The 21,134-nt window shown below is 47.6% G+C and overlaps 1 protein-coding gene across 6 annotated transcripts in view; it reads right to left on the reverse strand.

The window, feature by feature from the left end:
• Positions 1-3,151: 3,151 nt before the first annotated feature.
• Positions 3,152-21,134, reverse strand: part of WDR59 (WD repeat domain 59) — a 49,093-nt gene continuing 31,110 nt past the window's right edge. For 4 of the 6 annotated variants that reach the window (XM_015640081.2, XM_033517150.1, XM_019008029.2 and 1 more), the window contains exons 19-27: positions 18,922-18,978; positions 12,865-12,998; positions 11,715-11,796; positions 9,752-9,864; positions 8,606-8,753; positions 8,441-8,513; positions 7,292-7,418; positions 6,727-6,869; positions 3,152-4,843 (exon numbers count right to left, since the gene is read on the reverse strand). In XM_015640081.2, the coding sequence (XP_015495567.1) occupies positions 4,608-4,843; positions 6,727-6,869; positions 7,292-7,418; positions 8,441-8,513; positions 8,606-8,753; positions 9,752-9,864; positions 11,715-11,796; positions 12,865-12,998; positions 18,922-18,978 (1,113 nt within the window). In that variant the 3' untranslated portion in view covers positions 3,152-4,607. Of the gene's footprint in view, positions 4,844-6,726; positions 6,870-7,291; positions 7,419-8,440; positions 8,514-8,605; positions 8,754-9,751; positions 9,865-11,714; positions 11,797-12,864; positions 12,999-13,103; positions 13,171-18,921; positions 18,979-21,134 lie in introns of those variants that run through there. The other 2 variants (XM_015640082.2, XR_004499026.1) reach the window with 2 other exon arrangements.

Consider the following 21,134-nt stretch of genomic DNA (forward strand, 5'->3'; position numbering starts at 1 on the left):
TGCAAAACCTGCTGTGGCGGTCGGCGTTGGCTCCACCTTCTCCCCAGCTCCTGGCACAGCCCTGCCACTTGCTCGGGGGAAAAGTCCTTTTTTGGGTGGGCAGATTAATTTTGCACCCCGATAGGAGCAGAAGGCTTAAGGGTGGGCATGCTCCTGGCCAGGCTGCTGCAGGGCACCTGGGATGCACTGGGAGTCCCTTGGGGTGGAGGATAAAAACATTTTCTGGGCGTGGGGTGGGCCAGAAACGTCCTGAGAGGTTGCTGAGAGACCCCAAATGAGGTGCTGGAATGGGACACCCTCTCAAGGGGATTCCCCAATACCCTCAATGGCCAAGGTGGTCCTCGTTGTGGTGGGTGGCTTGTCACAGCTCTCTGAGGCATTAGAGTGGTTTCTGGATGGACACTGAGGATTTTTTTATGAGAATATGGGCAAGGTGGGAGGCAGAGGAAGATCTGAATGAGCTGGGGCTCTCAGCTGGAGGCCACTGCACCCATTCCCAAACCAGGGACCCCAGACCCCAAGCATGCTCGGGTGCAATGGCCACTATCCCTTTATGGGATGCTGGAGGAGAGAGGGAACACCTGGCTATGACCCCAACACGCAGTCCCCACCGGATGCTCTTGCTATGCAGCCCAGCCCTACCTTGGGTTTTGGGGACAAAGGCTGCCCAGGGCCACCCTCTGTAATCACAGCTCATGGCAGAGGTGGGTCCAGCCTTTGCCAGCCCACAAAGCTGACAGGTGACCTGTGGGTCCCTGCTGCCATCCTCTCCCAAGCACACGGAGAACTGTGGTACTCAAATGTGCCACAGTAGGCCCCAGGGGTATAAGCCAGGCTCTTGTGAGCTGACACTTCATCTGCCCATGTTACCTGCTGGGTGCTGTGGTGGGGCTCTGTCCCCCTGTGCAAGGCACAAGGGTGTCCCCACAGTGGATGAGCCGATCCCCAGCTTTGCAGTGAGAACCAGGGGGACCCTGTCACCTGCAGAGCAGGAATGCACTGAGCACAGGTGGCACTGGGAGAGGGACAGTACTGGGACCAAACTGTACAGCAGACACCAGTGTAAGAGCATCAGACTGGCAGAAGAGGGTTGTGCCAAGGCCCTGTCCCTGCTGCGGTCCCCATCCCTGTCCCTGCACCGTGCCAGCCTCAGGACAAGCAGGATCAGGAAGCGTAGCTGGTTTGCTGATCAGCCTGGCTGAAATGAGAGCAGCCAAGTGGCTTTGGCTCATCAGTTCTTGAACTGGTTTCCCCACCAGACAGACGGACAGACGCTGGGGCTGGCACACAGGAGACAGCAGGAATGTGCTGCTGGGCTTGGGGCAGGATAAGGCCCTGCAGTGCTGGAGGGGCTGATGCTGGGATAATGGAGCTGTGGCTGCCAAGGAGGAGGAGACCAATACAGACTCTGCTTGGTATTGCTTCCATGGGGAAAGGTCTTCCCTCTCTGTTAAACACTCCTTGTTTCTTTGCCAAACTCGATTATCAGGGATTAAACTTCCTTCTCTGCACATGGAAAGCCTCAGTGGGGATAGGGAAGACACACCATGCTTGTTACATCCTCAGTAGGAAAACAAATAGGGTTTAAAATACTGACAGTGACCTTTAGGGCACAGTGTGCATTGTGGGAGCTCTCTCCCTCTTCTAGTCCCATCCTTAGGAAAGCAAATGGATACACAGGTAACAGCCCTTGGGATGCACTTGACAGCCAGCTGAAGCAAGTTGTGGCAAGCAGCTTTTCAGGGTCGGACCAAAGGTCTTCTGCCCTCGGCATCCTTCTCTGCACCGGCCTGGGAAAGGTGCCAAAGCAGCTGTGGGGTGCGTGGGCATCTCTGCAGAGTGCTGCTGGCTGGGCTCTCTGGATAGAGGTGTCCTGGGATGGAGCTCCTCTCCTTGGCAGTGTCCAATACTCCTGAAGCCCTGGCAAACCCGTGGCACCAGTGATGCCCTGAGGGAAGTGGTTTGACACCCCTCCCACACGGTGTGCAGAGAGCTCCTGCCTCATGCAGAGCAGCCAATTTAATCCAATGCCCCCTTGATCCTGCTCCAGCAGAAACCATGGATGGGTCACCCCCTGCAGCACGACTGGCCACGCTCCTGAGCACTGTGCATCAGCTGAAGGCTCTATTCAATTCACCTGGTTTGACTATGGCAGCATCCCCAGAGTGGGTCTGGAGCACACCCTGGCCCAGAGTCATTGCCTCAGTAGTCCCTGCCTTCTCTCCCTTCTCTAAAGCCTGCACTTCAGAGCCAGATTTGGCCACAATGGGGAACTTTGTTGCACCTTTGCAAGCTGCGGGGATAGGCAGTCGGGGGTGTGCAGCACAGAAGGGGCTGGCGTGGGGCACCACCAGCCGTTTGTGTTTCCTTGCAATAGTCACTTCTGCATGGAGTGGGGCTGCTCCCAAAGGAACCACCAGACATGCTGCAGGGTGTGAGAGAAATGCTGGCAGCATCCGGGAAGAAATTCCACCTATACCTGTGCAGGGCTGCACAAACAGCCACGGCAAGGGCTTTTCCGCCTTCCTCTGAAGTGCCGGCCGTGCTCCGCCTCAGGGGCATTCACATACTACAGAGATGGACCGTAATGGACTGTAATAACACACTAAATACCACGATTTGTCGGTCCGTCACCTTTAAATAACAAATCTCCTTTCCCTTCCAAGCTACAGGAGCACTCAAGCATGGAAATGAAAACACTTCCAAGCTGAATGTCTGTCACGTAGGGAGGCGGAGGGCGGGAGCCCTCTCCCTGCAGCTCCTGGCAAGGAGCGGCCTGGCCCTGGGGCTGCGGCGGCGCCGGGCAGGACCCCGCTGCAGCCTCCTGCTTTCCCGGGGGCAGACGCTGCAGGATGTGGGCTTTGGTTTGCCCGCAGCTCAGACGCCGCCCGGCTTCACTCTCCCAAGGGGAGTCTCACAACCGCGGGCAGCTCCCAGTCTGTTCCCAGGCCGGTGTGGCAGGTGTCAGCACACTGTCCCAGCCAGGGCTAGGGACACAGCGACCCCTCAGCTACCACCGAGCCCCCTGCTTTGGGGTGCAGGGAGAGGGCCGTGGGTGCAACACTCACCACCCACTGGGAGGAAGAGATGCTGGGGGCTCCCCACAGGGGGAGAGCCATCAGAGCAACACCACATTCTATGAGACCAGCGCTTAAAAAAAAATAATTTTAATATTTTAGTTGTTTAAGATACATCATCTGTTTATTCCACAGCAGGATCCCACAGCCTGAGCTAGCACAGCGGTTGGGAATGGGCATGGCACGTGGCCCCACTCAGCAGGCAAGCATGAGAGAAGGGATCAGAGCTGGTACAGGTAGGGGTAGCTCCAGCTTGCTCATCCCTGACCACACATTCGCTCAAATCCAAAGCTCAGGCTGAAGCCAGCCCTGGAGAGGCAGAGGCTGCACATTCCAGGTGTGCACACAGTGCACAGCAGTGTCCCTGCACTGGGAGTGCCCTGCAGGCACAGCCCCTAACAAACAGATCCATCAGTACATTCTCCAGTTGATGCTCCACAGTAAGGAAAGTCATAAACCTTTTGCCTCTGTGAATCCCACCATTCTTCCAAACCCCCTTTTCCCTAGAAACTGCTGCTTCCTCCCTGTTCAAGAGCCTTGTCACTTCAGCAGCAGCAAATCTCAAATTACCCATAATTTTCCCCATAGTACCTGGAGACAACAGCCAAAAGGAGCTGTATGGAGTAAGTGTCCTCTGTGTTTTCTCAGTGAGGGAGAAAAGGCTTTCCAAAGCAACACATCTGTGGAAAGACAGTGTGGATCCCAAACTCAAAAGGCCTTTCCCAGTCACCAGGAAGTGTCACCAACAAGACAGGGACAAGTTAAAGTGCATTTTATGACCTGGTCAGAGCAGGAGATGAAGACACTTAGAAGCCTAACAGTAACTGCTGGAAGCAACTAATCCCAGGGACCTTGGGTGCTTGTCTGGGCTTTTTACAGGTACTGACTAGTGAGCAGAAATCTACTTAAGAAGTAATCCTGAAAAATGCCATTTCCTTCTCTTGCTTTGTGGGGAAATCTAAACAATGTAAACACCCATTCAAAATAAGGACTCTGCTGCTTCCAGAGAAACTCTGAGCACAGTTCCACGGACTATTTCCTCTTCAAGCACCATTTACAACTCACCTTTCGAACTTACTGTTGCTTGAGAATTATTTCTGCTTTAATTGTATAAAACAACTGTTTTGCTCAGTTTGAGCCCATGTAAGGAGGCACCTGGAAAAGACTACATTGCTGGAACAAGCTTGGCTCTGCCAGGTGGGTCCTTTCCAGAGGAGCTTTCAAAAACCTCTTAATCCCAAACTAACCAATATTATTCACACACCCTTCTGCAGGAGAGAGCAATTTTTCTGGTCTGGCATCCATTGCCAGCAATGGACACAGGGAATTTGGTCAAATTGGTCTGGAAGCAACCTGGGAAGCGTAGGAGTAATGGAAGCACTTGTAAACATCACCACAGCACATTACCAGGACGTCCTGCTTCAGCTCCTTGTGGTGATCTCCTCCAGACAGAGAGGAGCAGAACTGACTCAACATGTCTTGGGAATTAAATATTCAATCAGTTCCTGGCTGGCCCGCTGTCCCCACTGCTCAGAAGGTGCTCTCGAGCAGGCAGTGGCACCCACAGCCCGTGGGACAGACCTCCTGGGTGCGAAACCACTCCATCATGTGGCTGGTGTGGCCTCCATGTCCGCAGGTCAGGCAGAAATTGGAGGAGCCCCGCACGGCCACGTGGCAGATGGCGCACTGGAAGGTGAAGCCCTTGCAGACGGCGCACTGGGTGCCGCGCACCTCACTGCGGCAGTGGCTGCAGTACACGCCGAACTCTGCCGGAGAGAACACGCGGTTAGTGCTGGCAGAATCACGGACAAAGCAGTCCTGCATGCAGCCCCTTGCTCAGCAGATGAGCCCCTTAAACTGCCTCAAAGCTCCATCAAGGTGGGAGAGTGGATGGTGTTTAGAGAACTTGGTTTGTTCTCCATATGCAATTAAACAAATGGGCAACTGGAGCACTGAGGCACTGAACTGGCCCACCAATTCCCCTGGATGGCTACAGCTGTCTGCTGGAAATGTGGGTTGGATTTCAAGCTTTGGAGACACTGACTCGTTAAGTCTTCCTGCTGTTCTCATCCACCTCTTACCACCAGGAAGTGTCACTAAGCGAGCAAGAAGAGTCTCCATTTCTCACCAGAGAGCCCACCTGATGCCCCCTGGATCAGACTGTCAGCCATGGAGGGGCAAAGGCCATGGGCACCTGTTTTCACTCCAGTTACTCCCCAGAAGTTGTCCTGGGTGACAAGGTGAGACTACTGCTGTGTCTCTAGCATCCTTCACCTGTTTTTCTTTCCCCAGGTCAAGCACATCTGTTCTCAGAGGTCTGTGAACAAGACAATTTGGAAGCTGTTCTTGAGCTGGGTATCTACACTGCTGAAAGTATTCAAGGAGAGAAGTTCTCTTTACCTATTTGCTGGCTAGCTCACCTAGTTAGAGATCTTGCAATTCTAGCATAAGGACACTTCAGCCCAGGATCAGAGATGAAGACAGGACATCTCAGAAGGAATGAAGGACATTCATCAGCACAGAGCTGAGCATTGCTGGCATGGCAGTATGTGAATTTTCCAGCTTTCCTGGAGAGATGTTACAGCCTACAAAGCCCTTTAACCAACACCTGTAAGCCTCACCTCCACCCAGAACTGTGAAGAAGTCAATCCCATTTACTGGAAGAGCTAACAACCTCTGTCAGAAGTTAAATGCCACATTTGCAGTGATATTTCAGTAACCAATGGACACTTTATCTATGTAGCAGGATGCTCTGTCTAAGCAAGAGTAAAACAGCTTGGATTTTGCTTTACTTGCAAGCTATCAGTGATGGATTGAGCAGGGGGGGCTGCTGCTCTTAGTGCTGAATGCTGAAACCAGCTTGATCACACTACCCCAAATTAGACCCATCACGTGGATAGGTAGGGCAAATGCTTCCTCATCAAGGCTGGCATCAACAGAGATGTGAAAGGCCTGGTAGGGAAGGGAGAGGCAGATGTTTACAGAAGAAGAAACCAAAGAGCTGATAGCATCTTACTCAAAAATAAAGCACGTTCTGTTGAGCAGGCAAGGCAACATTTTATCTAAAATGGTGTGACTGACAGTCAATCACTTCATACCATAAAGACCAGTTCCAATTTTAAATGGGGAAAATTTTTAACACACCTCCCTTAGGTGTGTGTGAGGATCCTTACCCTTGGGTACACCTATCAAGGTCAATCCTCAAAGCTGAGTGAGAGAGATTTGCCCATGGTCATTGCTATGGGTAAACAGCAGTGTCGACCTGATAATTATTAAGCTTTAATATTATTTATTTAATAACCAGTGTGTTGTATTACTAGTTTTAATTTTCTATACTGTGTGGTAAGTAATTCTGATTAAGGTCTTTTCAGTCTAATGATTATCATTATATTCATAAATTTAAATAAACTCTTCATATTTTATTCATATTAAATAATAGGTTTGCCATCATTAACCCTGTGGAACAATTTGTACCAATGTTTAATTACACCTATATAAGAATTTTAAACCTTTGTGACTCCCCTGGGTGGGTTTCTCAGATAAACTTTGTCCATTCTGTCCATGACACATCCTGCCCTGCAGACTGCACGTTCCTAAGCTCCCAAGGCAGAGCTGTGGCTCTGTCTGGGTAACTGGACCAGACACTCACCAATTCCCTTGTGGGGATCAGGAGGACATGAGACAAACTTCAGAACCTCAGCCCGCTTCTCTCGCAGGCCCCAGCGATAAAGGATTTCTCCATAGCACTTCTTGAAGTCATCAAATTGCTGAGTATTGGCAGGATCCAGCAGCCTAGAGGAACAAACAGGCTTGTAACTGACTGACTCGCAGAGACTCTGGTTGCTATCCTCTGTCCAGTGGTGGCTATGCAACCAGCTCACGTTGCTGGAAATGCAGCAGGGCACTTCTCACAGGTTGCTGAAACATTGCTGAACACAAACTACTCTGGCCTTGACTTGTTCTACACTCCAGGGTGCACATTCTGTGGGTGGGTCCTTTGGGGCCCCCACCATGGCCTCTTAGGGATGCATCATGTGTAATCCCAGCAGCGCTGATCTGCAGGATGATGCTTCTTCAAGTAATTGTGTGAATGACAAGGTCTAGAGGCAGCTGTGGTACTGCACAGCACCATGAGAGACCTGGCCATGGAGTTCCACATGACTGTGCTGCGAGTAAAGCATCTCTGAATACCCTCGAGGCCCATAATAACCCACCTTTTGTTTTTCTCATGCTGGTCCTTCTCCCGCTCCCGATGGTCAGGATACATTAGGTTTCCATAGCGAAAGTCATCTGGAGAAGATTCGCACCAGGGAGTAGAGGTCTGCTCCGTGTCTTTGTTTGCTGCAAACACCAAGAGGCTGTGAGTGCATCTCCCCGCTCAAAACTGGTGTCAGGAAGGGACATGAAAGACCACAGGTTTGCACCCCCACATTTCAGTCCTATCTCTGTCCTACCACCCTCTACATTCCAACAAACACTGCCCCACCTCCAAGATGTAAGTGCCAGCCTCTACTTGCCAAGTGCTTCTACTACACTTTTGGTGACAGGACTTAATGGGGATCACCAGGCAGAGAAATCTGAAGTGGAGGAATCCCTTTCGCCTTCTGCTTTAGACAAAAAGTAACCAGGCAATCAATCCCATGGAGTTTGCTTGGGAACATTTTCCCAGGCAGACCTGGGTTCCTCCTTCCTCCCTGAGACAGGGAGGACTCTCATCACCAGGACTGTTGTTATTACGTAAAGGGGCCTCTGCATGCAAAGTACTGCCCTGGGGGAAGGGAGATGACTGCTAATAACTGCTACAAAAGATTATCCGCTCCCCTAAACCCCATCCTCTCCTCTTCCCCATGTCACACTGAAAAGTTACAGCTGTGGTGCTAACAGGGCTGATGCTACCCCAGGCCGTGTATATCACTAGGAATCTGCAAAAAATTTCAACTCTGCCCCCATTGTCACCTTTGTCACACTGAAAAACTTCTGTGAATATTCAGGGCACCAAGAACCCAGTCTTTCCAACTGCTGCATTTTTTCTAGTGAGAGAAGAAGGCCCAGCACTGCTTTTCCCCTGAACCCTGTGGAATTAGCTGGCTAATTTTGAGGCCATTTTCAATACTCACTGAATGAAGTACCTATTGAAATCAGAAGGTGCAGGACTGCAGGAGCCTCAACACAGATACTGCAAGGCCTGCTCACTTCCAGCCATGGAGTCACACCATGCTGGCCAAACTCCACAGAGCTGCTCTGGCAGAACACATCTGCAATCATAGCCAGTACTAACTCCCTCCTTTCCCCACCATGGGAGCCATCTAAAACCTTGGCCAGAAGGGTGTGAGATTCCTTTATTTACTAGCCAGGACTCATACCTATGCTCCAGCCTCCAGTGCCAATCCCAGGATCTGACATGCTGGAACAGGAGCCAGAGGAAGTAAAGCTGGGCTGTTGAGGGGTAAAGAAGAATAAAACATGTCATCTATGTGAGAGACGTTCAAAGATATCCAAGACAAATGGGAGAGAAGTGGCAATCTTACATATCGGCTGTGGGAGGCCAGGTTGGAGGCACGCTGAGGAAAGGGGACACAAGAGTTGGGGCACCCTTGGAGCCTTGACTGGGCTTCAAACACACTGCAGAGCATGGCCAAAGTCTGTACATCATGGAGCTGTGAGTAATGAGCCAGCCTGGGAAATGAAAAAGACAGTGTGAGACTGAGCAGAATTCAACGGCAAAACCAGTGAGACTCGAGGACAGCTAATTTCAAGCCTGTTGCATACGTAGGTGCCATGACTGCCCAAAGGAGATGTGCACTGAGGGACTGGGTTGGCTTTTCTGGCATATCTTTGAGAAGCCAAGTTCTCCTTCTGAAAATACTCATGCCCTAACTGGTGGGAGAAGGATGTCAGCCCTGGGAATCCACCAGTACTTGGGCTCAGATGTAATGCTGGTGCCATTAGACTCACTCCCAGCCACAATATCTTTTTGACAAAGCCATCTGGGTGCAAGCATCCTGCACCTGGATCACAAGGCAAAAGGCAGCTGCAGGTTTTCTAGAAGGCTACGAATTTTCCAGTTTGCTCTGAAGGCTGAGAGTGATACCTGTGCTGTGCTCCCACTGCTGTCATGCAACAGGAGAGAGCTCAGCCAAGCAACTGTACGGAAAGCACACAAATCCCGCACTTCCAAACAGTGTAGATCAACAAATAATAGTTACTAATTATGTGCCCTCCTGAGTAGATTCACCACCTGGAAGACATTTTTAGCTAACACTTGACTTTGAAGCCACTGGAACAACTTTCCAGTAAAGTTAGGTGACAATAGGGCATCAGAAACTGGAAAAAAGGTGCTGCACCAACAGGCTCATTTAGTGGGGAGCAGGAAACCCAAATCTCCAAGTCAGGCATTGTGGGCATGGAAAGCAGTACTCCACCTATGCCTGGCCTGTTGCTCAATGCTGGCCAAGGAAGACCTGAGTGATAAGTGGAAGGTCAAGGGCTGCCTCCTCTATGCCAGAAACACATTTGGAATTTCCCTTTGTGATGCATCACGGGCTTGAGACGGGAAAAAAATCCATGCTGTGGCACTACCCCAAATCTGAAATAACCCCTTACATACAGATAGTTAGGGAGGGCTCTGCTTCAGCAACCATTCCCCAACCCCTCCCCAGCATTCAGACACGTACAAGGACTCCAGTAATTGACGTCCAAATGGATGTTGTGCCCAAGGTATCTCTAAATCTGGGTCAGACTTCGGTCCAAGACAGAGATCAGTGGCTACCATGGCCAGTGACCAAACCTGGCAGACAGGAAGGAAAAGCAGTAAAGCTACAATTAGGATTAACCACACTCCCAGGGCATAGGTGTGCACAAATTCACACATAGACAGACAGATAATAATGGAGCTTGTCTGTTTTGGGTTTGTCGTTTTTTGTTTTTTTTTTCCCCTGACAGCAGGGAACAGTTTCGGTCTCTGTGTCACAAATAAGACAGAGAATAACACAAAACCAAAGCTTTCCCTGCCCCACTCACTTTGTGTTTGGGTTAAACACAAAAGCTGAACAGTCTATAGTCTATTAGTGCATTTTATATTCACAAGCCTCAAAAGGGTTTAGATTTGATACAGTTCTTGGGTTCAGAGATGTCTGGTGGCAGAAAGTTTACTGGTAAATCACAATTTGCATGAGAAGTATTCGTTCATTAGTGGTGTCACTGAGCACAATTCTCATGCAGCCTGGCACAGAAAGGACACTGCTTGCCTTTTCTACTTCAGAGTTTAACCACATGAAATTTCTCATTCATTTATCACCCTCTACTCTGAAAATGGTTCCATCTTGTCAGTCTCTATACCACTGATCTAGGACTGCTTTTTCTGCTGTGCCTAGAAAAATGGGACAGTTAGAATATTCTAGGGAAAAGGAAAGCACCTAGTTTAGCACAAAAAAAAAAGAGCAGGAAAGGAAAAAGAGTGTGCAAAAAAAACGGCAGAAATCAGAGCACTGACAACATGGACAATAAAGTAAAACCACATTCTCCAAGTACAAAGAACAAACAGCCAGAAAAAGTAGTCCCAAAGCTGCTCCCTGTGAAACCAGAGAGAGCAACAGAAGAGAAACCAAAACAAGGACTGGGCTGAGTAAGAGAGTGCACAAAAAGGTAACAGGAAAGATGCCACTTCCTACACTGCTATAGAGCACATCAAACCTATAACTTGCAACTCAAGCCTGCATGTCTGCTGTGAGCTGCACTACAGACTGGAGTTACAAGGAACAGGGAAAATCAAGCAAGAAACAGAGTTATCTCAGAGAAATCTTGCTGAAGTTACTCCACCCAAACTCTGGTCCAATGTGGACAAACCAGACTGCAAGAGGAAGAACAGACGAAGGGGAACTAGACCTACTTTCTGCTAGTGTTGCAGAACCCACCAAGAAGCAAGACAACAGCTTGAGTCAGCTTCTGCCTAGATCAGGTAAGCCTATGCATGTTGCCTGTCCAGCTCTAGTTAGAGCCAAATGCTGAGGAGATGTGCACAGCTCCTGTGGCACTGCCAATTCCCATCTCTTTCAGGTGTTCCCATGTCCTGTCAAATGTTCTGCCTATTGCAATGGACTAATCACAGGGGAAACCATGGGCCACAATAGCCATTTTTCTCCTATTTTTATCTGAATGCAAATAGCCAGCCCCATTTTGGAGCCCCTAGGCCTGGGCTCTCTTGGGAGAAAACAGCTGCAGTTAGGACCCAATGCCAACACAGATGAATGCCAAACAATGGGAACAATTACATAAGTATGAAAAAAATTATGGATCAAAATGCTGACAGCAGCTAGGCAACTCTGTGCACAGTTACTCCATTTGATGACTCAAGAGCAGGCTGCATTCCTCACTTTGCCTACAGGAATTCCCTGAAAAATGTGTTTCACTCAGTTTGGCAAAGGGCATAACAGAATCTGTGTGCAGTCCTGGGAAGGAAAGTCTCGATGCCCAGAGTCAGCGAGGTGCGGACCACCTTGGTGGCCATTCCATCTGCCTGGTTCACCAACCAGAGACTCCCTGACAGAGCTGCTGAACCCCACTTGGGTGTGAGTGACAGCACAAGCCACTGGAGGGTAGCACAGCATGCTGAGGAAGAGGTCTGGCCCCATGGTGTACCTGTACGAGATCCCTCCGCCCCACTGCCAAGGCTGAGGCAGCATTCTTCTGGCAAGTCTCCTGGATGTTATTCACGTTCAGTCTGAAAAGAAAGGAGGCAACTCAGCTCTGACTGGCACATTACCTGAAAAGGTGGGGAGGAATAGGGGGAAGGGGGAATGTGGCTCTGGTAGCAGTGAGCAGCCCAGAACCTCCTGATCAATATGAGCCTCTTCGCATGGCCAGGATCCCCCTCCCATCCTTCTCTGTTATTGAGGGATCACTGCCATGATCCTCCCACTATTCAATTTTGCTAATACACCACACACTGAGTCCAACTCCACACTAGCTGGGACTGATTTAGGGCTGTTTACACAAGATGTCCCACAAAGAAAGGTCCAACAGGTTTTTTTAAAAGAATATTTTTGAAAATAACATAGAAAGGGAGAGAAAGAAGGGTTTCTTTCCTCTCTTTCTTTCCTCAGAAAGGAAAACTACATCTTCCCTGAATGTCCATAGACTGGAAATTCCATTAAGGACCAGCCAGTATTACCAAACTTAAGAAAGAAAAAATTCAGGAACAGAGGTTTTGTAACCATGTAATTTAGAAAGTCTGGGAAAAGGAAGCCCTTTGTTAAAAAAAACAAAACCAAAAACAACAAAAACACAAAAATGCCCACAGAACTCCATCCTTTCCATTAACACAGAACAACTTGCAGAACAGACATGTACAACCAAGTGGGAACATATAAAATACTTCTGAAATTAAAAAGCTTTGTAAGCTATTAATAGTTTTACAGAATGAAAATGTGCATTTACTGAGATTTTTAAGCCTGTAGATTTAACATGAGATTTGAAAAAGAATTTCTCTTGTTAGCAGGTGAAAATCCAAACTTGTAACATTTGCAGTGACAAGACTGAAGCACCGCTTCAAACTCTGTTGACCACACCTCATCACAAATTTCTTCCCTCACACTTTTCAGATTTACAGGAGACAGGTAAACCCCTCTCACAGGCAGAAGGATACCAAAAATACCAGTGAGGCAAGAACAGAGGAAGAAGGTAGAGAAACATTCATGGATCCATGCTGAGTGAAGCCAGGATTAAAGCACAGCAATGCCGAAGACAGCTACTTTCATTTGGGAAGGGATGACTGCCCACATGTACTCACATGTAGAGCTCTCCCAGCAGCTTGTGGACAGGCAGCAAGCAGGAAATATCTTGGATAATAACTTTGCCAGCAGCCTTGATGGGTCGGTTGTTGGTATCTGTCCCCTCTCGTTTGCTTTTCCACCTCCTTGATTTCTGCAGAACGAATGGCAGTGTTACTGGGGAAGAGGACAGTGGGCTGCTTGGGACAGGGAACAAAGCACTAGGGTCAGGAATAATGCAAGCAGCACCCAAACCTGCCTTTTAGAAGGCTCTCTGTTACCCTGGAAAACATCCATGACATGCCCAGGAGAACAAGCATCTCCATCTGTAGGAAGTGAAAAGCAGGTCAAGGCAGCGAGCTCAAGGTCAAACTCACTCAAAAAGTATTTTGTGAGTTTCCCTGTGAAAGCCAGTAATAGAATAAATCAGCTTCAGGATGCCAATCAAACCTGGGCAAGTTTGGCAGGAAGACGGTTCAGTTCTCATTCTCTGGGAACTCTCTGCAGATGGACCACTGCTGACTTCAGCCAGTGTCAGCACAGAGACATGCTGGAGGCAGCTGCTGCTCGTCCTTCGCCTCAGGGCAAGCCCACAGCTCCAGACTGTCTCTAGGTCTGCCCTCTCAGGATGAGAACAGCCCTGTTCAGTGCCAGCACAGGGCTCCCACGTCCTGCTTTATCAACAGCTTCAAACAAACAACTGGCAGGTGATAAAGCAGGGCCCAAGTTTTCCTAGCAAGGATCCCTAGCTATCATGCTCACAGCTACTTACAGTTGGCTCAGGACGTAAGAGGGGGGAGAAGAAAGGAGAGGAACCAACTAAGGGAACAGAAACAAGAAGCCAAGATTCCCAAATACTCCCTGTAACAGACACAGAGGACATCTTAAAGCCAAGCTGCCTAAAGCATAAAGCTTGCTTGGCTGTGTGAAACACTGTAGAGTATTTGTCTGGTATCCTGACCTCTTCCAGTTCTTTGCTCTACAAGAATGAGGAGGAGGGATGAGAGGACGTGTGGCAGCAACAGGCAGAAGGCACTGGAGCTCTACTGAAGGAAGCACTGGCTGCTATGCAGGGTTCCAATGCTTTGCAATGCTGCTCTCTCATGGCGTGTTCCCTCACTGCCACACAGAGCGACAGACCCACACAGAAGCGCCTGGTCATGCTGGGTTAGGGAGGTTTTCCTGGGGCACTCATGCTGGGGCTTCCCCACATCTCAAAGCAGAACAGCCCCTCTCCCAAGAGGTCAGCAAGGCTGTGCTGATAGCTCTGTAGGGCAGACACAGCTCACACAGGCTCACATTGGCTCTCCTAAAGAGCAGACCGGGATACAGGAAAGGTAGGACTTGGATCTGCAAGCAGGGTCACCTTTACTGTGGGTGTGAGGCCAGCTCTGGGATGGCTGAGTGCCAAATGGCTTTTGACCATGACCATGCAGTCCTGTGAAAACCTGGGCAGGCTTATCAGACACAAAATGTCCTTCAAAAACTACTCATGACCTTAAGAAATGTCATTGCCTGCCTGGCCCAAGCTTAGGCCAGTGTGCTGAGGAGGTCCTGCCACCCTGATCATACTACTTAAACATGCCACAAGAAGCAAAACAATCTCCTGAAGCTTCTCTGAACACTGCACAGCTGAGGATCAGTGGCTCCAGCTTGACAGTAAGTGAAGAAGGTATTTCCGCCTCAAAGGAGGCAAAGGTGGGTTTTTCCAGGGATGCCCACGTTACACAGCATCACCATTCCCCTGATCGTCCACCACTCCACTGAGTAAAGAAGAACAGAGCTTGCATGGTGCCAAACATTCAGAGGGGTGAAACACTTGTAGAAACAGGACTGTCAGCATCCAGTTCTCTGGCAAAGCTGACTGAATAGTTCCCTGCCACATCTCTTCAAATCCTAATTCATCGAAGAGGAATCTGACTGCAGTACTTATCTGTCCCCTGAAGCTGAAAAGCACTATGCAGGGGAAGGTGGCTAGAATGGGGTCAGGTGGGAGACCCACCTCTCTTCAGCCCATCAGTTCCTAATCAAGGCACAGTCTGGATTAACTCTGCCTCTCTTGACATTGAGCAGGCTAATTGTGTTTTGGTAACACCTAAAAGTTTAGCTGCCCTTTCCATGCTGAACGATGTAGGCTGTATTACAACTAGGCTCCCAAGTAACAGTGGCACCTGTACCTCATTCCTTCTCAGGGCAGCAAATGCTGTCTTGCAGGTGTGGTGAGGAGCTGCTGATGCTACTAAAATCAGTGTATGAGAGAAGCTTGGGAGCCCCAGAACAAGGACATGCCAGAAGGAAAGAGCTCAGGCATTGTCCTGGAAGAGCTACCGGCTTCTCACAGCAAAAGCTGTATTTGTGCTGTGTCTGAGCAGATGTTTGAGCCCAGGCCTGCAGACACAGAACCACATTCTGTGGGCTATCAACAAGAGCTTCTAGAGCCTGGCAGGTAATTTGGAGAGCAACTTGCCACCCCCTGACCATCTGTAAGCCAGTTGGCCCCAGGACTCACAGTTGATGGAGATCTCCCTCTGCCCAGTGTTTGGAAACAGATTCAACCTGCTCCTGCCCCCTGCAAGAGCAGACTGAAGAAGCCTCCCAACAGGCATTTCAAGACTAGAAACATGGACAACACATATCATTTTCCACAGGCAACTGGCTCGTTTTTTGGTTTTTTTTGGAGAATGACAACAAATGAAGATGAGAATGAAAAAGAGCTCTCATGAATGGTTTCCACTGCTTGCTTTTAGCATATCACCAGACAAATGGAAACACTAAATGTATCAGAAACCCCTGAAAACCTGGACTCAAACCCAATATTGTCCTGTTTTCTTCCTTTTAACTCTGCTTATTTACTGGCAAAAAAGGAAACCCTAATTCTTTACCGGTGCGGCTCCAGGAGTGGAGTTAGCTGATGACCACAGGCCCTGCCTGTACTACACTTCCATGTCCACCAATTCCAGCCCCTAAAGCTGTGACAGGAAAAAAACCATAAAGCTACAAAGCTAAAAATCATAAAATGAAAAATAGTCACCATTAAAAAAGTCTGGGTTTTCTACAATTCAGGTTTACCTCAGCTACAGTAAGAGTTAGGAAAAAACCCACAATCAGAAGTATGAGAACCATCATGGATGGGGTAAAGTTCATCACCATTGTCAACAGAAGCTCTACTTTGAATCCAATAATTGCTGGTGTTAATTACAGGAGTAGCTCTCCACCAGGCGGTATTTGAGTGCTTTTAATAGGGATTACCAGAGACAAAGAAAGCTTTAGGCTGGGTTTGTCTGGCCAAGTTCCACCTCCCTCCAATTCCACCTCTTCTCCCAGGAGAAGCTCCCACTATGGTGTAATCAAAAGGCGTCACCAAGGCTCAGGGGCATTAGGGTAGCGCAGAAAACACATCTCTTTCTAGGGGCTGGAGCACAGGTCAGGATGGGCAGCAGGGAACATAACATTTGGAGCTGAAGCAGAAATCAACATGCACCAAGCTAGCTGCTGGCAGCTGAAGGACAAAGACACAGGTCTTCTGCACTGCCCATGACATTTCTAGTTCTTCCTGAAACCTAGAATCCATGCCAAGGAGAACTGCATCTACCCAGCTGCTCCTCAGTTTAATGAGAGGAAGATACGAAAGAAAATAGCTACAGTGATAAGTAAATTAAGACTCATCAGTTCCTCAGAGCACGAGAAGGAAAGAAACCAGAGCATTTATGGCAATCATGGGGTTGGAGGTGACAGCAGGGAACAGCACTGAATAATGACTAAAAAAGCCAGCCTGCACCTGCACTACTATACCCAAGGCTATAATTTGCTGAAATCTGAGGTGATAACGATGGCAGTAAATGGGTTACATGTAGAAACAGATAGCCCAAGAATAAGCCACCAACTGCTTTGTAGCAACCACCATCATCACTGCATACTCAGCAGCAGGAGTTGCAAAATGCTGCCCGCTTGGAAAGGATGCTGAACACTTGGGTGTGTGCGCCTTTGGATCCTGCTGAGGCAGGCAGTGCTTTAAGAAGGATCCTGAAATGTAAAGTGCCTGTTTCACATCAGCATATGCAAAATTTCAGGGTTTGCAGTATAAACTGGCATTAGTAGGGCAAAGGCAAAGGTTGTGAACAAAAAGAGAACGGACTTAATGCCAGGAGATTAAGCTGCAGTAAGACATGTACAAAATAGTTAAATCTGCTCAAATCAGGTTCAAACTGCTTCTCATATTTTTTTAAATAAAATGCAAAAATTGCTTCCTCCCTGAAGAATGCTATGCTCCTTTATTCTAAACAACTGCCTACAGATAAACTCCCCCGTGTGGCTCATGCAGTACTGCCTGGATTTTCTCTTCAAAATAATAAACATTTACTATTTCCAGCATCTCCCACATTATCAGGCACCTGCCACAAAGGCACTAAAAAATCCAAGGCCCTTTTGAATCAAGTGCCCCACAGCAGGAATATGTCTTTATAGCTTCCATCAATCAATAGCTGGCACCTGCCCTGAAGGATGGGCACTTCAGAAGAGGAGGCCAGAAAGAGGAATTATTGCTCCTTATAAACTTGCTAAGCTCTTGCTTCCCCAAACACCTTGAGCAATACCAAGCTCTTCTTCCAGAAGGAAGGCACATGATTTGCACTAATAACCTATACCTCTCCTTGTGTATGCCTGTGTCTTCACCTTAGGCACTGCTGCCCCCTTTAGAGAGTCAGTTTAGCCTCTTCCAAAGGTTATCCACAAATACAATCAATCCTTCAAGGCTTGGACTAACCCCTGTATCACTTTTAAATATATGTTACAGAAAATTATAACTTTATCACATCACTACTTGCTCTTCCTTCCAGGACAGAGATAACTGTAAATTAAACTGTGGCCTTTGTGCTCTGCAATTTACCACACAAGCTGGCAAGTTCATTGCTTGATTTTTCTTTCTTTCAGTCTGCTCCTGATTCAAGACAGAACTTCATTTCTTGCCTCTGCTGCTCACAAAGCTCTTTGCCAAAAGCCTTGATGGAGTCAAGTAAATTACTTCTGGTTTCTTTCACCTATTATTTGCTAGTACAGTCTTAGCCTCTGTTGTAATTACAAAAGTTTGATCCTATTATACCAAGTTAAATTAGGTGTTACAGGATTCTATTTTATTCCCTGCTGTCTTATGAAGAGGTAGCATGAAGGACAGCAGCTGTGAAAAAACAGTTGTTTGTACAGACATTAAGACAAACAGACTTAAAGAGATCATCTTTAAATTGAAATTAAGTTTTCTGAGCTTTGTCTATGCTTGGAAGATGAGTGATGAAATAGTAAGTACCCACATGTCCAGCACAGCTTGAGCAATCCTGATATCATCAAGATGTTCATGAATGATGTTGGAGTTTGAGGGACACGTGGACCTGACTATCAGAAAACAATTGTCAAAGCAGACTTGGCACGGCAGGTGCCAGGAGGAGAGAGAACCTGCCAGGGTGGCTGAAGTGCAACCACTCTAAAAGAGTTGCACCACCCTGCATTCAAAGGGCTGGGAGAAGATCACAAGTTAAGAAGAAATTGTATTTTTTGACCCAGGGTATAAGACTGCGTGATGGATTGCACTGAGAAGTGGCAGTTCATTTTAATGAGATGACAGATTGTTGTCAGAAACTCAACCAGTTTGCTTCTTCCACAGCTCTTAAGTGATCTTCTCTCCCTCTCCAGCAAGGCTTTGTCTTTTCAGAAATTAGGTGCTCTAATATCAGTCTCATCAGTTGGTTGATGATGTAGAATAATCACTCAGCTCCTCTACAGTGCACTCTGTTTCTCAGAGGTTAATCTTCTCTTACACTTCTAATTACCCCTTGGCATCCTTTCCTGACCACAAGGCCAGGTGAAACAGGCATCCTCTAGGTCAGAACTTGCACCCTGCAAACTACTGTCTGCTCCTGCCCACTTACACGTGCATCTGCTCTTGTGAAGCCCTAGGCCCTGCGTGGAGTGCGAGTCCCCCAACTCTGTGCAGGTTACTCAAAGGCAGGCAGGTGGCATTTTATTCTTGGGCCCTTGGGCAGAAGACAGGGTCATATCAAGGACAGTATTAGCACAGCACACAGTACCGGGAAGTCGTTAATTGCTTGTATGGACCAACGTCGCCGGGCAGAGCGAGGAGACATCTGTACGCGAAAACATTATACCCAGGAAAAGGGAAGAAAGACACCAAGAAAATTAAAGACAAAGGTAAATAAACTGAAATGAAAAATGCCCTGAACCAGCAGAGTAAAAGATACTGTTCCCCAATGGTTCTGGTACACAGCGAACAGTTGCAAATCATGATCCCCACTTTCATCCTAACACAATTGTATTACACAGCATTACCTATGGCTCTGGCAGAGCAAGGGCTGCTGTGTCGTGCCCAACACCAGCCTCTATGGAAGACTTTGGCAAACTCAAATCTGAATCAAGTCTTCCACATGGAGTTGTATTACTGCAAGAAGCACTGAACTGCTTTGTGTGACCTTGCTCATACCATGAATTGAGCAGAGGACAACACCCAAGTGCCCCACATGCCTAAACTGCAATGTTTTACTCATTTTTCCTGAACAGAAAGGCAGCTAAGTGTAAACTGCATCATTTTTAAGACAGCTGTCCAGTGCCATGGCACAGATATCTGCAGGATGCTAAATAGACACTCCTGCTTACTCAGATTCCCTTTAACATCTGGCATCCTCCATTCACTGAAACGTGCTGTAACTGTTCACTTTCATTTTAAACAATAAAAAAACGTATGTCAGAATATTAGAAGGGATGTAGAGACACTGCTACTTGGCAGGGCCATGTGGGTATAGTGGGTTAATATAATGGGTTGAGAAACTCCTTCAGATTGAGTAAGCAATCAAATTTTCTATTTATTGACCATGCTGAATAGCTCCAAAGTAGGCTTTCATTAGGAACTTGAAGGTATTTCAGTAAGTACTCAACACAGTATTACAGCAACAACAAATGGAATTTTTCAAAGCACATTACTGTACACTCACTTGAAAAATAGTGTTCAGATCTGTAAGAATTAACACAATAAAAAGAGATATTTGGGTCAGGTACAATGCATTTTGGATTTGTTTTCAGCTGATGATGGACAGTCAGGACCATCAACCATGCCTACAGACTCTACATCCCCTTGCATCTCACTGCTGGAAGAGCCCTACAACCAGGCTGGCTGCAGGGCCCCATGAAGAGAGAGAGGAGAAGGCTGCAGCCATGTGTACAGGTTCTTCCAGCAGGCCTCGCAGAGAATGAGAAAAGGCTTAGTTAAAGGAAATTCAGTATAGTAGAAAAGCATTAAAACTAAGCTCAGTCCCCTCACCAGTTCCCTGAGGGGAAGCATAAGGACACCACTGTCACTATCCCCAGGTACAGCAAGGCTGAGCTGTGTCCAGGTCCCCACTGGCACGACCCTGTAACTGTAGGGGGAAAAAAGAACTCCAGGGCACCTTCTTTAAGAGACACTCAGATTCAAAACACTGACAGCATTGCCATGGTACAGATAAAGCTCCTCCTTTCTGCTGACTACTGCTCTTCAGTGGGGTTTTTTTGCAAAGTAAAAAAGAGGGAGGAAGAAAGGAGGAGTGTGCATATGTGAAAAAAAGTGAGAAAGATATATATATATCTATGTGTGTGTGTATATATATATATATATATATATATACATACTTAAATGAGCACAGAAAGGCTCAGTGCCAGTTTTAGTTTCATTTTGGCTTACTAAGAAGCTCTCTGCTGGAACCAGCAGCTCCCCTACCTTCATGGGAATATGGCATCTTTCCTGTCTAGCAATGGGCAAATTCCATTGGTTTGCTAATGTTTGTGGATGCCAGTTGTTGTTGCAGGGGATTTAAATACTTGGTTATGGCTGATATATTCAGTTTTGGGGATGAAGTTGTCTAATATCACAGTTTGATGCATAAAATTTAAACTTTTATTTAATGCAAACATAAAATCCAAGCTTCAGAGCAAGGAGTTAACTAAACTTAGAGTCTGGGTTTTTTAAAACTGTCACAATGAAATAACAAAAATGCTGTAGCATTGATCTAACAGAGCCATGACATCAACTCCTGAAGAACCAGAAAACCTCTGCTGAAGAGAGATACAGGTTTTTGGTTGTTTTTTTTTAAAACTCTTTCATCTGCAAGAAGATTTGAACCATTAGAGTTCTTACATTTATTCCAGCATGCGAGGAGATAGCTCAGCAGGGGAAAGGGAACACAGGAATTTCCCTTGGCTTTCAGCAGACATGGCTGCACACATGCTTTGTTCTCTTGAATTCTTTTACCCT

Source organism: Parus major, chromosome 11 (assembly GCF_001522545.3).
Source record: "Parus major isolate Abel chromosome 11, Parus_major1.1, whole genome shotgun sequence".
NCBI classification, from domain to species: Eukaryota; Metazoa; Chordata; class Aves; order Passeriformes; family Paridae; genus Parus; species Parus major.